Here is a 14102-nt window from a genome sequence, read left to right as displayed (position 1 = left end):
TTACTCCTTCCAAAAATATTAGGGGAAATGTAATTAAGATGGAGAATATGGTAAAATCAGTTAGCTTAGCAAGGTTTAAGAAAGGTTTGGATCAGTGGTTCCCAGCCCTGTCCTGGGGGACCCCCAGCCAGTTGTGTTTTCAAGATATCCCTAATAAATATGCATGAGAGAGATTTGCATATAATGGAAGTGACAGGTATGCAAATCTCTCTCATGCATATTCATTATATTTTACACCAAAAAAGCTAGTTACTTATTAATTCATCCACTACATCACAAATATGATCATCACAATTAAATACTTTTATTAAACAATTCTTATATAATTCTCACATACCTCACACAATAATATCTCGTATACATATAGAGCAGTGGTCTCAAACTCAAACTCTTTGCAGGGCCACATTTTGGATTTGTCGGTACTTGGAGGGCCGCAGAAAAAATAGTTAATGTCTTATTAAAGAAATGACAATTTTGCATGAGGTAAAACTCATTATAGTTTATAAATCTTTCCTTTGAGCTATCTTAATAATAATATTGTCATTTACAGCTAAAGAGACATATGATCAAGAAACTGTTTTATTTTATATTTGTGATTATGATAAACATACAGAGGACCTCAAAATAGTACCTGGCGGGCCGCATGTGGCCCCCGGGCCACGAGTTTGAGACCACTGATATAGAGCTTCCCCAGTTCCTATAAATACTAAAATAATCCCTCTTTAAAATTTCATGAAATGTTCACCTGACATCCAGGTATAGCAGCAAGAATTGTTTAATAAAAGTATTTAATTGTGATGATCATATTTATGATGTAGTGGATGAATTAATAAGTAACTAGCTTTTTTGATGTAAAATATGAGGGTTAAGCTATCTAAAATTTATCTTATTGATATGCATATTCATTAGGGACAGGGTTGGGAACCACTGGTTGGATAATTTCCTAAAAGTCCATAAGTCATTATTAAGATGGCTTGGAGAAATCCACTGCTTATTCCTAGGATAAGCAATATAACATCTGTTTTCTCCTTGGGATATTGTTAGATATTTGTGACCTGAATTGACCACTTTTGAGCTTGATGGACCTTTGGTCTGTTGTTAAATAGGCTGCAACAAAGAAAAAGAAGAGACACCTTGCCTCAAAATACAAACAGTACAGCAAAGTAGGCAAGGGAGGCGTCCTGTCGGTTACGCAGCGTGTGCAGATGTCACTGTTTACATCACCATGTTCACCTCTTTACTTTCACTTTTAAGGCCTTCACCATCGTTCGCGGTTCTTTTGCTTTTCAAGCGACCTTGTTGGATCGTTCAGCGATATTTCTTCAGTGTGTCTTACAAGCTTCAGCGTCAGCTTAATGTCCCTTGAGGAAGGCATTTTTTTTAGACGCCGAAAACTAGGATCCTGGTTGGGACTGATTTCTTTGGCTGACAGGCCACCTCCCTTGCCTCTTTTGCTGTACTGTATGTTTCAGCAGGCTGCCCGTGATCTGCCTCATGAAATTCCTTCATTGCTGGCAATTAAGCTTTTGAATAAATTAAATCTTTTTTGCAGACAGAATCTACAGCTCAAAGACAAACAGGGATTGGGGGTTGAGAACTGGGAGCTCTGGGATAGAAGATTAGGATTACAATGATAGAAAGGAGGAACAAGATTGAAGAGACAGGACTCTATTCTATTTACCTTTCTCTTTCTCACCATGGTGCTCCTCTGTCACCAGGGTTACCTTTAGTTATCTTCCAGTGTGTGGAGATCCTTATTCCTGAAATGGTTCTCAAGCCATAGACTTCAGGCAAGAGCCATCTCTTTTTGGACAGTTGGATGTGCAAGTTTGACTCAGGTATACAGCTAGCTGCTGCTCTGGCTTCTACAATGCCTCTGCAAGTCTGGATACGCTCTAGTGAATCCTTCTCCTTATATGACTAGCTTCTTTTCTAGTTCCTTCTTGGCTCCCAACACCTCCCTGAAGACTCTTCTGTGGCCTCTCTTGACTGTCATTAGGGTAGTGGTCCATAACCCAGTCTTTGGAGCATCCACATTCCTCTTGAATCTCAGGATTTCCTCAATGAATATGCATGATCAGATTTGCACGCACTGCGGCCAAATCTCTCCCATGCATATTCCTTCTCAAGATCCTGAAACCAAACTGATGGGGTGTCCCTATGGTTGGATTGAGAACCTCTGCACTAGGACCTCAATTAGTCTTTAAAACTATTCAACTAAGCATACATAAAGGAGAGGTATTCTGTTACAGTTCCTGTAAAAGGGGAGGAGTCACAGGGACCCTGCACAAACATTTGAGATGAACTCCCAGTTTGTTTGCACAACACTTTATGACGTCTTAAAATAAGTAAACCTCTTCTAAAATATATGGAGTGATTAGGATAAGAAAAATGTAGCAGATTACAGTGAATGGCACTGAATGCTAAGCATACCTGGAACCAAAGTACTTTCAATATGTGGAGAAACAATAACCCTCAGTAAGAAGGAAGTAAAAACAAAGGTGCCTTCTGGTCAGTAACCCCTCCCTCTTTTGTGGAAGAATTTGCAAGTCCAGATGTAGGTAACACTGTACAGTATATATAGCAGTGAGTCTCCCTATTCAAAGTTCACTGCTACAGGTGCCTCACTGGAAGGAGGTCTCCAGCAGAGGAAGATTCAATTCAAAATGGCCCGAGTGATGATCGTCAGTCTCATCTTCTTCTGTGGTGCACTGACTGCACCAGCCTATGCACAAGATAATCCTTTTGAGAACTGTTCTTTTGCTAATGTTTCACAGGATAAAAATTATGAGCTGACTGTGGATCCCACTTCCTATAAAGCAAACTCATCATACAGTGGTAAGTTTGATCTGTGTGTTTTTTTTTAAAATTCTATCCCCCTCATGTATTATAATTTTCAAATGTCCAGTCCAATATACTGGGTATTGGTTACAAAACACCGTGGGGGCAATTCCATAACAGGCGCCTCTGGTTAGGAGCCCTAATGATGTGTGAGGAGCGCCTATTCTATAATGGCATCTGGGCACCAAGATACCATTATGGAATTCTAGTGTTAGTACGTATTGGCACTCCTAAAATTAGACACAACCATTTATGCCATGTTAATGGTAGGTCTAAATATACCATATTCCCCTGGATTCTATATATGGTCCTTTGAGTTATGTGTGCCCAATCTGAGCGTGCAACTTAATTGAATAATGAGCCAATTCGCTCTGATAATTGGCATCCTTACAAGCAATTATTAGCACTAACTGGATTTAATTAAAAGGTATGCATGTAAATTTAGGCACAGGTCCACAAGGGGGATGCATAATTTTTTTTTTAGGCACCATACTGTATATAGAATTCAGTCCATTATGTGTATAACTGATAGTATTCTATGTTATACATGAAAATTGAAGACATGTTCATGCCCCATCCAGAGCACCTACATGCTAACTTATAGAATAGCATATAGTGTACTTATGAACATAAGTGTTGCTTTTCTGTGTATTTATGCGCACAAGATACGCATAACTGCACGCACCCAATTACAGAATTCTGAAAAGAAGAGCTGACCTGGGTCTCTGTGCTCTGAAAGAATCTGTGCTTAGTTTTTAGAGAAGGACTGTGAAATTTGTAACAGCAGCAGCTGCTTTCTCCTTTTGCCAGGTACTATTGACCTGGCAAAAGGATTGGCCACCATGAAGATGGGCTAGATGGATCATTGGTCTGACCCAGTAAGGCTACTCCCTTGTTTTTATGCTCTTAATATAAAGTTGCCCTTAATGGGGTAAAGATAAATTTCAAATCTGCATTTGTGGCTTGATCAAAGTCCTATTCTAGTGTGTTATGCCCTGCTTAGTTTAATGCTGCTGTTCTGTTAGCAGCTGCTCAATTAAGCGTGACCTAAGATATTAAAAGACAGAAGGCATTGAAGCACAGTATAGTAGGGTGTGTCAATTTTAGGGGTAGATTTTTATTTTTTCAAAGTTTACAAACTACTAGTGACCAAATTACATGCAGTTTTGCATGCTGAATCTAAAGCTGTCTTCAGAATCTGCTTAAAGTGAGTCTTGCCTACATCAAATCACCATTGAAATATGGGGAAATAAAGTCATATTTATTTGAACGTACAAATAGTCTGAACTACATCTGTAGCCACGTCATTTTCTTTAAAATGCCATTGATTCAGTTTAGAGAATGACACGGTGACAAAATTCATCACCGTTCTCGTTCCCGCAGATAACCGCGGGAAATAATCCCATATCATTTTCTAGTGTCTATTTCAATCTCAGTCCTTCTACCCCAGCATTCTTCAAAGCACAGCTTGCGGGTCAGTGGTTGTGGCCATTCATACTCTGATTCTTATGTGAGCCAAGGATAATGAAGCCATTGTGACATCACTGATGTGATTGGCTCTTAGGCACTAGTGGAATGAGGCATTATGACATCACAATATCTGCTCTGGATACCAGAGACTGTCATTCTGTAGTGTCTATTTCAACCTCAGTCCTTCTACACCAGCATTCTTCAAAGCAAAGCTTGAGGGTCAGTGGTTGTGGCCATTCATACTCTGATTCTTCCCTCTCTCCTTAAAGAATGACATGAAGATGGTTTCCCGCGGTTATCCGCAGGGACGGGATCGGTGATGAATTTTGTCACCATGTCATTCTCTAATTCAGTTCATTTAATATTATTTAACAAAATCCAGCAAAGAGGCCATATCTTGTTTGCTTCTCTTTCGGATCATGAACTCCCTGCTAACCTTCTGACCCTTAATATAATGTTCCCTCCTCTCCTGATTGTAAATGACCAGCAGCCACAGTTGCCATTTTTGCACACCTTTCTATGGACTGGGTGTGTGATGGCCAGACTGGATCCACCATGGGCTTGTTGAGAAATGCTTTCATCTCTGCTATGTTCATGATACAGGTAAGAGGAGGCTCAGAAACTCCAGAGCTCCAGTCAAGTAACTGGGTGAGTGTAGTTGCCTCAGTGTTGATGGATGGTGTTTTCCTGCATCTCACCCTGCTGCCTCTAAGCTGTGTCTTCTCATCTCCTTCATCTCTGATCTTCAATATCTTCACCGCATCTCTTCTCTCCTGTCCCTCATCACTGTACAACATAGCTTGCAGAACAGACTCACTGTAACCATGCCAAGCTGACCTCATTGTAGGCATGGCTATCTTCCTTACCTCTTCACACTGTTCTTTCAACAGTTGCAGATGGAAGAGGAGATGCTTGGAATAGGGTTACCAGATTTTCCCAAAGGAAAGCCTGGACCCATGGCCATGCCCACAGGCCTGCCCAGTTCCGACTGCATCACGCCCTGTTCTGCTCCCCAGCCCCGCCCCAGATCTCCTGGGACTTGACACCGAACCCCTCGTCACCACTGGGCATGGTGGTGCATTAGTTAACAAAGGTAAAAGAGAGATGTCATGTTCTAAAGGGCTGAACGCTCCTTGATCAGATTGCCTTGATCAGAATGCCACACATTGGGAGGAAGGTTTCAGCATATTGTCTACTATGATACATCTTTTCAGTGTAAGGAAACAATGAATGATCACATGATGGTTGCCCCATTATTATAGGATAGCACTGTCCAGACATCTCATGTTCTGTAAGAGATAAACACTGTTTTTGTATACTGTACTTGGGAAGTGTTTTAAAGATAAACTGGCTTGGGCTATAGCCTCCAATTTAGAGTTAGACGGTATTTATTGTCAGAAAATACAACATTGTTGGGTTTTTTTGTGTTTTTTTTTTACAGTAATGATTAATGGCTCAATAAACAACACCACCATTTTGTTTCAAGTGGTCATTTCTACCAATAGTTTTGTTGAAAATGGATGGAAGGATGGGAATTCATCTTGTAATGGTGTCTACTTCCAGACGACTGCTGACCAAACCTCACTGACTACGAACTGGACCTCTCCCAGTAATACTTCATTAACGTCCGTCACCATAAAGTAAGAAAGCTATCTGACTTTATTTCCAAGCTGCATTCTATGCCACTGTTTCTCATCCTCTGTATATGAACTTCCAGAAGACAGTATGCAGGATCTACCATTCCTAAGCCTCTCATATTAACATGTTCTGAACTTGCTCCCTCATTTGTTCATGTCTTCCAATGATTGTTTACTTTTCCAATTCAAAAAGCCTTCTTACTGTCTAACTTAAGTCAACCTATTATGATCTTAAACCTATTATTATTTGGATGGGGTTGTGAATAGAACCACTGGCTGCCCATAACTAAATGCTGCATTTTCGAAGGCCTAGGGGTTCTTTTACTAAGGCGCGCTAGCCAATTTAGTGCAAGCTAAATATTAGCATGCGCTAAATGCTAACGCGCCCATAGAATATAATGCTTAGTAAACCAATCAATATGCGTTAGGACTCTAAATAGAAAAGCTTCCACAATAGCTAAGTTTTAACATATACCATCAAAGAAGAAGCTAGATTTCTACAAATAAAAACTTTAAACAATAACTTTATTGATTCCTTTCACTCTTATGCAAAGAAACATACAGACCAAAAGAACTGCTGAGCGAGCTGTGTTCTTATGCCACTCAGCAATCACCAAACAGAAACATCCCCAACCCCACCCAGCCACCCCCATAATACACTCCTCCCTCCCCACCATGTGAACCACCCACTCTCTACAGCCACACCAACCATCTACTCAGCCAGACACCATATCAAACATCCCGGGGAAGCATCCGAAAACATGCAGTATCATCGTCTAAGATCTAGAACGAGGTTAAGACCAGGCTTCTGGCCCTAGGGGAAAGCGTTTGAATATAGGAGTCCCAGATCTGCAGAAAAACTTTCTTCCGCTTGAAAGACAAGCGGGCATGGCGTTGCTCCAAAAGCATCAAATTACGAAATCTATTTCTCCAAGCCCAGTAAGCAGGTGCGGTCGATTGCATCCACACACTAAGTATGATCTTCTTACCTAACACAGCAGCCTTCCGAATCTGTTTCAGTCCTATAATACTGTGGGATTTTTTTTCCATTTTTATTTATTTTCATTGATAATTGTACTTATATTGTGAACTGCCCTGAGCTGCTTGTTCAGATAGGGCGGTATATAAACATAAACATATATGTATGAGGGGGGCCGCTGAAAAGTTCTCGGCCTAGCCAACAAAGTTGGGGCAGTCTCCATCGAGGGCTATACACTTAGTCCAGCAATTTCCCACTTTTTTCATTCTGTATTTTTCCGATGGAATGACAAAAGTGGAAAAATCACTGGCCAAACCCCCCTTCCCTTTTACAAAACCGTAGCGCGTTTTGAAACACTTAGAGCTGTAACAGCTCTAACGCTCATTGAATTCCTATGAGTGTCGGAGCTGTTACTGCTGTGTGTGTGTGTGTGTGTGTGTGTGTGGGGTTAAGTGTATAGACCTTGATGGAGACTTCCGCTGAGACCATTTCAGCGGTCCCTCATATCTATATGGGCTTTATCTAACACCAAGTCTGTATTTTTGTTTGTTTTATACAGGGCTTATGTCAGAACTACAGATAATAGCATTTCCATGGTGAACTAAGACCCTGATAGGCTCCTCCCCATGTATCCTCTAGGGGTCTTAGGCCCCTCCCTCTGTATCCCATGTGATGCACAGGGAGGGGCCTAAAGTCTGATGTCTGAAGGAGGCCCTGATTTGCTCAGATGCCTAAGGCCACAAGGAACTACTAGGTTTGCTGTGGGTAAAAGTATGCAAGACATGTACATTAGAGAATGACACGGTGAAAAAATTGGTCCCCGTCACCGCCCCGTCCCCGTCTCACCATCCCCGTCACCGCCCCGTCCCCGTCTCACCAACCCCGTCACCGCCCCGTCCCCGTCCACCTAAATTTGGCTAACTTTAAAACAAGTCATTTCTGCACATAAAGCACAGGCTTATGTGTGTAAAAGGACTGGAAATTTCACTTGACTATAACTATAATTATAAAAGTTTTAAGAAGGCTTTGAAAACTTATTTGTACAGTGAACATATAAGAACATAAGTATTGCCTCTGCCGGGTCAGACCAGGGGTCCATCGTGCCCAGCAGTCCGCTCCCGCGGCGGCCTCCCAGGTCCATGACCTGTAAGTGATCCTTTACCTAAAACATGTATACCCTATTCGTTTAGTGACCTGTATAGTCACCCTCTATCTGTATCCTTCAATCCCCTTCACCTTCAGGAAATCATCCAATCCCTTTTTGAAATCCAATATTGTATTCTGTCCTATCACCTCTTCTGGGAGCGCATTCCAGGTGTCCACCACCCTCTGAGTGAAGAAGAACTTCCTAGCATTCGTTTTGAAACTGTCACCTTTCAACTTTTCTGAATGCCCCCTTGTTTTTGTTGTCCCCACTAGTCTGAAGAATCTGTCCCTCTCCACCTTCCCTATGCCTTTCATGATTTTATAAGTCTCTATCATGTCCCCTCTAAGTCTCTGCTTTTCCAGGGTAAAGAGCCCCAGCTTCTCCAGCCTTTCAGCATACGAAAGGTTTTCCATGCCCCTTATCATCCTAGTCGCTCTTCTCTGGACCCTCTTGAGTATCACCATATCCTTCTTAAGGTATGGCGACCAGTATTGGATGCAGTACTCCAGCTGCGGGCACATCATCGCCTGATACAGTGGTAGAATAACTTCCTTCGTTCTGATAGTGATACCCTTTTTGATAATGCCCAACATTCTGTTCGCCTTCTTTGAGGCCACTGCACATTGCGCCGCCGGCTTCATTGTTTTGTCCACCAATACCCCCAAGTCTTTTTCTAGGTTGCCTTCCCCCAGTACTCTCCCTCCCATTGTATAGCTGTATATCGAGTTCCCCTTCCCTATATGCAAGACTTTGCATTTCTCAACATTGAAGCTCATCTGTCATCTTTCTGCCCACTCGCTCAGTTTGTTCAGGTCTTCTTGCAGATCTTGGCATTCCTCAACAGTTCTGACCCTACTGGATAGTTTTGTGTTGTCCGCAAATTTTATAACTTCGCACTTCGTCCCTGTTTCCAGGTCATTTATGAATATATTGAACAGCAGTGGTCCCAACACTGACCCCTGTGGCCCCTTTCCAGTCCGAGTAGTGTCCCTTTACTCCTACCCTCTGTTTCCTGTCCGCCAACCAATTTCTGATCCATCTGTGCACGTCCCCTATCACCCCATGGCTCCACAGTTTTCTTAGTAGTTGCTCATGAGGTACCTTGTCAAAGGCTTTTTGGAAATCCAGATATATGATGTCTATGGGGTCACCCTTGTCCAATTGTTCGCTTATCCCCTCAATAGGTTCGTTTGGCATGATCTTCCTTTACAGAAACCATGCTGGCTTGTTCTCATCAGATTAGTTCTTTCTAAATGCTCATTGATACTTCCTGTTGAAAGGAGCAGTAAATTCAATGTTGATTATAAGATTGTAATTCTGAACATTGTCTCTACTTCTTATTCATGTTAATCCACAATGAATTTCGTTGAGGTATTTGTGGTATATAAATAAATGCTGTAGTGTATTGTATTGAATCTTAAAGGCTTCACCCATGTATGTCGACTAAATCTTTTTTTTTTTTTTTTACAGCTGCTAAACATTGCTGGTAAAGACTCTATCTAATCTACCAGATCTAATTTTTTTTTTTACATTTTTCACAGGGCTCATGTCAAAACTGCAGATAATACCATTAGCATGGTGAGCTTCGATTTGACAAATGGTAAGCTGCTATACAATGCACTGCAAAGCAGGCAACCTGCATTCCAATCCTGCCTCCACCATAGATACTCATTGGGAAAAGAACATTATCACCCTCCATCTCAATTCACATTATAATAATTCTGTCAAGATGGTTATTCATTGTACTTTTATGCTATTTGTATTATACTCTCCTGGTTTTAACACAATCCAAGTTTTATGAACCCAGGGTAAACATCCCATTTATCTTGCATACCAGGGGTCCTCAAATTCTGTCCTTGAGTGTTGCAACCCAGTGTCGTTTTCAGGATTTCCAAAACGAATATATGCAAGATAAGTATGCATGCACTGTTGCCACTATGGTCCAAATTCTATGGCGCCTAGAACAGGATTTCTACTGATGTAGGTGCCTAACTTAATTTTTTTAATTGGCTTGATCGGTGCTGTTAATTGAACAGTGACATTAAAAACCAATTTAAAAATGATTAAAAATTTAATTTTCAGGTATGTGCCTACTCCCCCCCCCAAAAAAAAAGGCGTGGTTATGGGCAAAGTTTGGCGTGGATAGAGTTAGGCACCAAGAAAACCCTGGCCTAATATACCGTGCCTAAGTTGTAGGCACCTAATTCGACTTAGGTGCCGCTAGGCGCGATTCTACAAATGGCTCTTAACTTTGAATGACATGTGGTAGGTGCTGTTTTCAATGGTGCCTACCGAGTTAGGTATCATTTATAGAATCAGGCCCTGTGTGCTTATTCATTATGGAAATCCTGACAATCAGACTACATTTTGTTCCTCTTGGACCATTTTTGGGAACCTCTGCTCCAAACATAGATAAGATGGCTGAATTGGGAACAACAACTGGTAGCCATGTGCTAAATTCAATGCGATATCCCTACTAGCCGCCAATAAGTTTCCGTTTTTTATTTATTTACTATCCCACCTATTGGGGATCCTTCTAGGTGGCTTACAGTCTAAAAATAATTAGATGCATAAAAGGACAGGGGTTAATAAAGCCATGATTCTTAGGGGGAGGAGGGATGAACTACGAGAAAAATAGAAAAGTAGGGGGATAATACAATAGGGCTAAGTATAGGACAATTATGCCATTGTAACAGCATTGATGAGGTTGGCTCTGAGGCACTGTGGAATGAGGCATTATGACATCACAATCTCAGCTCTGGAATGTTGCTCTCATTGGGGTTCCGGAATCTTGCTATTCTTTGAGATGCTGGAAGGTTGCTACTCCTTGGGTTTTGGCCAGGTACTAGGGACCTGGATTGGCCACCGTGAGAACGGTTTACTGGGCTTGATGGACCATTGGTCTGACCCAGTATGGCTATTTTTATGTTCTTATGTAGGAGGTACTGCTATGTTTTGGACTTTTTAAAATCTCATTAAGTATAGCCCGATTAAGTTTCTAGTGAAGGATGTCTAGTTCAAGAGTATGCATCATGAAAAAGAAAGGTTTATAAGTCTGTTTTGCGGAAGATGATAAGCTTCTGGGTCAGCAGCAGACAGCATGTGGGAATCGCTGCTGCTGCCGGGTACCCATTCCAATTGAAGAGAGATGCAGGACTGCAGGAGCCAAACTGGAGCTTTCCTTCTTCATTGCTCTGAGAGAGGGAGAGGTACCCATGATTTGGGGAGGGGGGGGGGGGAAGAGAGACATACTGCACCCGATTTGGGGAAGGGAAGGGTAAGGGATCCTTTTCAGATTTTTATCTCAATTTTCAACATTTATGTTATTCATTTCATACATTCATGCGAATAAGAAATTTTAAACACACATTTGAATCTTTTAATATGTGTTAATGGACCTTAGGTGCACTAACCTATAAGTTAATAAGCTTTAAATTTTTAGTGTTCCTAACAGACCAAATGTACCTTAGCAAATGCACATCCCTAATACAAAATATAAAAGCTCTCTCTTTTTTTAAATTCTAGTTTATTCAACCATGTTTCCTATTACTACGACCACCATTACCAATACTACCACCACTATTACCAACACCTCCAATGCTACCACAGGCAGCCCCATCACCGCCGCCAGCAAGATCATCACCACCACAGCCATTAACACAACCACTGATGCCACCAACAACAGTACCAGCAACTCCACCAACACCACTATCACCACTGCCAGAAACGTCAATAACATCACCACCACCGTCTCCGGAACGACTAATGCTGCCACAACATTGCTATCAAGTTGCGCTCTTCTTAGGATTATCCAGGTTATGACTTTGGCCTTTCTCTGTCATCTGACATCTTAACAGGAAGGGAAGCCCATATGTATTGGCTGGCATCTATCCATCCCAGGGTACTTTTCTCTCTTATTTACATATCAGACTCGGCTTTTGAAAATTTTCCATCTTGAATTGCTCTATGACGCAAGATGCACTTCTTCCCCTTTAGTAATGAAGGGACGGAATTCAAGTTCTGGTCATTCAAAACGAAAGCAAAGCTGTATTTAAGAGGATGCCATATGTAACAAGGACCTTGATAGGGCAGTATGTAGCAGAAGCGATAACCACCATCTCAGTGAAGCAGCTCATCAAATCTTGTGGGGATGGGGGAGGGGGGGAACAAAAGCAGATGATCATTTACCGAGGGAGGTATGGTCTGATTTTGGAGCTGAATTCAGGAGAATTTTCAGAGATTCCAGTTCTGATACTGGCATCCTTGCCAGTGATACTCAGCTAGTTCTATTATGTAATTTTTCATCAGTTTATATCAACTGTAGTTGGGTTAGTAATTAGAAATAGCAAGTGGTTGTAACAATGGAAATAAGAAGAGAGTAATTACCACAATTATACAGGCCAGTACCGAGGTAATTGTTCCTGAATCATGTAGTGTGACCCAGTCTATATGAACCTTTGTCGACAGCCTTCACTGACAGGTACATCTTCCCCCCCCCCCCCATATCAAATTAATATTTTATTAATATACAGGAAAATGGTCTTGCATGACAAAAATTATGCAAATGAGCTCATTAGAGTGCTCTGGAACAAAGGAGGAAAGTTTGACATTCCTTCCATTTTTCCTTAGGGGCTTCCTCCAGCTCAGTCCTACCTCCCTCTCCCCCTTTTTAGCTTTTCACTATATTTTGGAACCATTCAGCAAACCCTGGCCCTTACGTGCCATGGGCAGGATCGTCAGGTAGGGATGTGCGCTCAATTGAAATGATATAGGAAATGTCAGTGACATCCATTGTTCCCTTTACGCTGAGCAGGGTCCTCCAACTGCATTGCTGCCGATAAGGGGTGGTGCTTCAACATTGCATTTTCAATCACTGGGTACGGGCAAGTTCCTTGGAGTTCTGCAGAGCTTGCCTGACTCTCACTATTGAAAATGTGATAGTGAGACAGCACGTCACACTAGCAGGACTATAGGTGGAAGACTTCTGCTCAGCTTAGAGGGAACAATGGTGACAATGGTGCAATCATAAATGAGCAGAAGAAACGCATAATTTTGTATGGGGGGGTTTCACATGCTGATAATAGTAGGGTTACCAGATTTTCCATTTGGAAAATCCGGACTCCTTGGACCCGCCCCCATGCCTGCCCAGTTCCACCCATCTCCCCCTATCACGCACCAGCCCCGCCCCCCTGCTGCCTGCTCTGGTCGGGCAGGAGGGCACGCATGTGACATGTTGACATCATGTGCACGCACGTAACATCATCGCGTTGCCCTCCTGCCCAACAGCGATTTTGAGGAATGCTTTTCAAAACCCGGACAAAGTGCCGGGTTTTGAAAAGCCATCTGGACCCCTGGACATGTCTGGGGAAATTTGGACATCAGGTAACCCTAGACCAGGGGTGGGCATCTCTGGTCCTCGAGGGCCGGAATCCAGTTGGGTTTTCAGGATTTCCCCAATGAATATGCATTGAAAGCAGTGCGTGCAAATAGATCTCATGCATATTCATTGGGGAAATCCTGAAAACCCGACTGGATTCTGGCCCTCGACGACTGGAGTTGCCCATCCCTGCCCTAGACAATAGGGCATATTCTTCTGAAAGAGTGCATATTCTTTTGAAATGAGAGTGCAGTATTCACAGAGTGCACGCTCTTTCAAAATACTCTATCCTGATAGTGTGTTCATATAGACACTATTGCATATGTGTGATGCATGTGATATCAAGAAAGAGAGCACACTCTTTGTGAATAGTTCACATTCTTTCAAAAGAGTGTATGGTATTTTTTTCTCCAAATCGTTATTCATTTTAACATATACATCAAGTGTACATTAAAATATGAACACAACATATTACATTATCACTTGATAATTCCATAACAATATATAACTAAAAGATTTATATCCCACCCCCATCTCATAACTATACATGAATAATATAATTCCTATGTATATTAATCAATTAAATTATGCACATATATATTAAATTATCATTACCCACCCATCCCCCATCCCCCCATTATTCTTTTGCCT

At 41.8% G+C, this 14102-nt stretch overlaps 1 protein-coding gene across 1 annotated transcript; it reads left to right on the top strand.

The window, feature by feature from the left end:
- The first annotated feature begins 2554 nt into the window (after positions 1-2554).
- Positions 2555-12633, top strand: LOC117347028 (Y' element ATP-dependent helicase YJL225C-like). The gene is made up of 4 exons (XM_033917318.1): positions 2555-2838; positions 5753-5951; positions 9616-9674; positions 11600-12633. The coding sequence occupies exons 1-4, from the start codon at positions 2667-2669 to the stop codon at positions 11926-11928; spliced, it is 759 nt and encodes a 252-aa protein (XP_033773209.1). The 5' UTR covers positions 2555-2666; the 3' UTR covers positions 11929-12633.
- The last annotated feature ends 1469 nt before the right edge of the window (positions 12634-14102 follow it).

Source organism: Geotrypetes seraphini, chromosome 13 (assembly GCF_902459505.1).
Source record: "Geotrypetes seraphini chromosome 13, aGeoSer1.1, whole genome shotgun sequence".
NCBI classification, from domain to species: Eukaryota; Metazoa; Chordata; class Amphibia; order Gymnophiona; family Dermophiidae; genus Geotrypetes; species Geotrypetes seraphini.
The sequence above is the reverse complement of the archived record's forward strand: the minus strand, read 5'-3'. Positions and strand labels throughout refer to the sequence as shown.

Coding starts and splice junctions, on each gene's coding strand:
- LOC117347028 (XM_033917318.1), top strand. CDS start 2,667: ATGGCCCGAGTGATGATCGTCAGTCTCATCTTCTTCTGTGGTGCACTG. Junction 2,839..5,752: donor AGCAAACTCATCATACAGTG/GTAAGTTTGATC, acceptor TTTTTTTTACAG/TAATGATTAATGGCTCAATA. Junction 5,952..9,615: donor TTAACGTCCGTCACCATAAA/GTAAGAAAGCTA, acceptor CATTTTTCACAG/GGCTCATGTCAAAACTGCAG.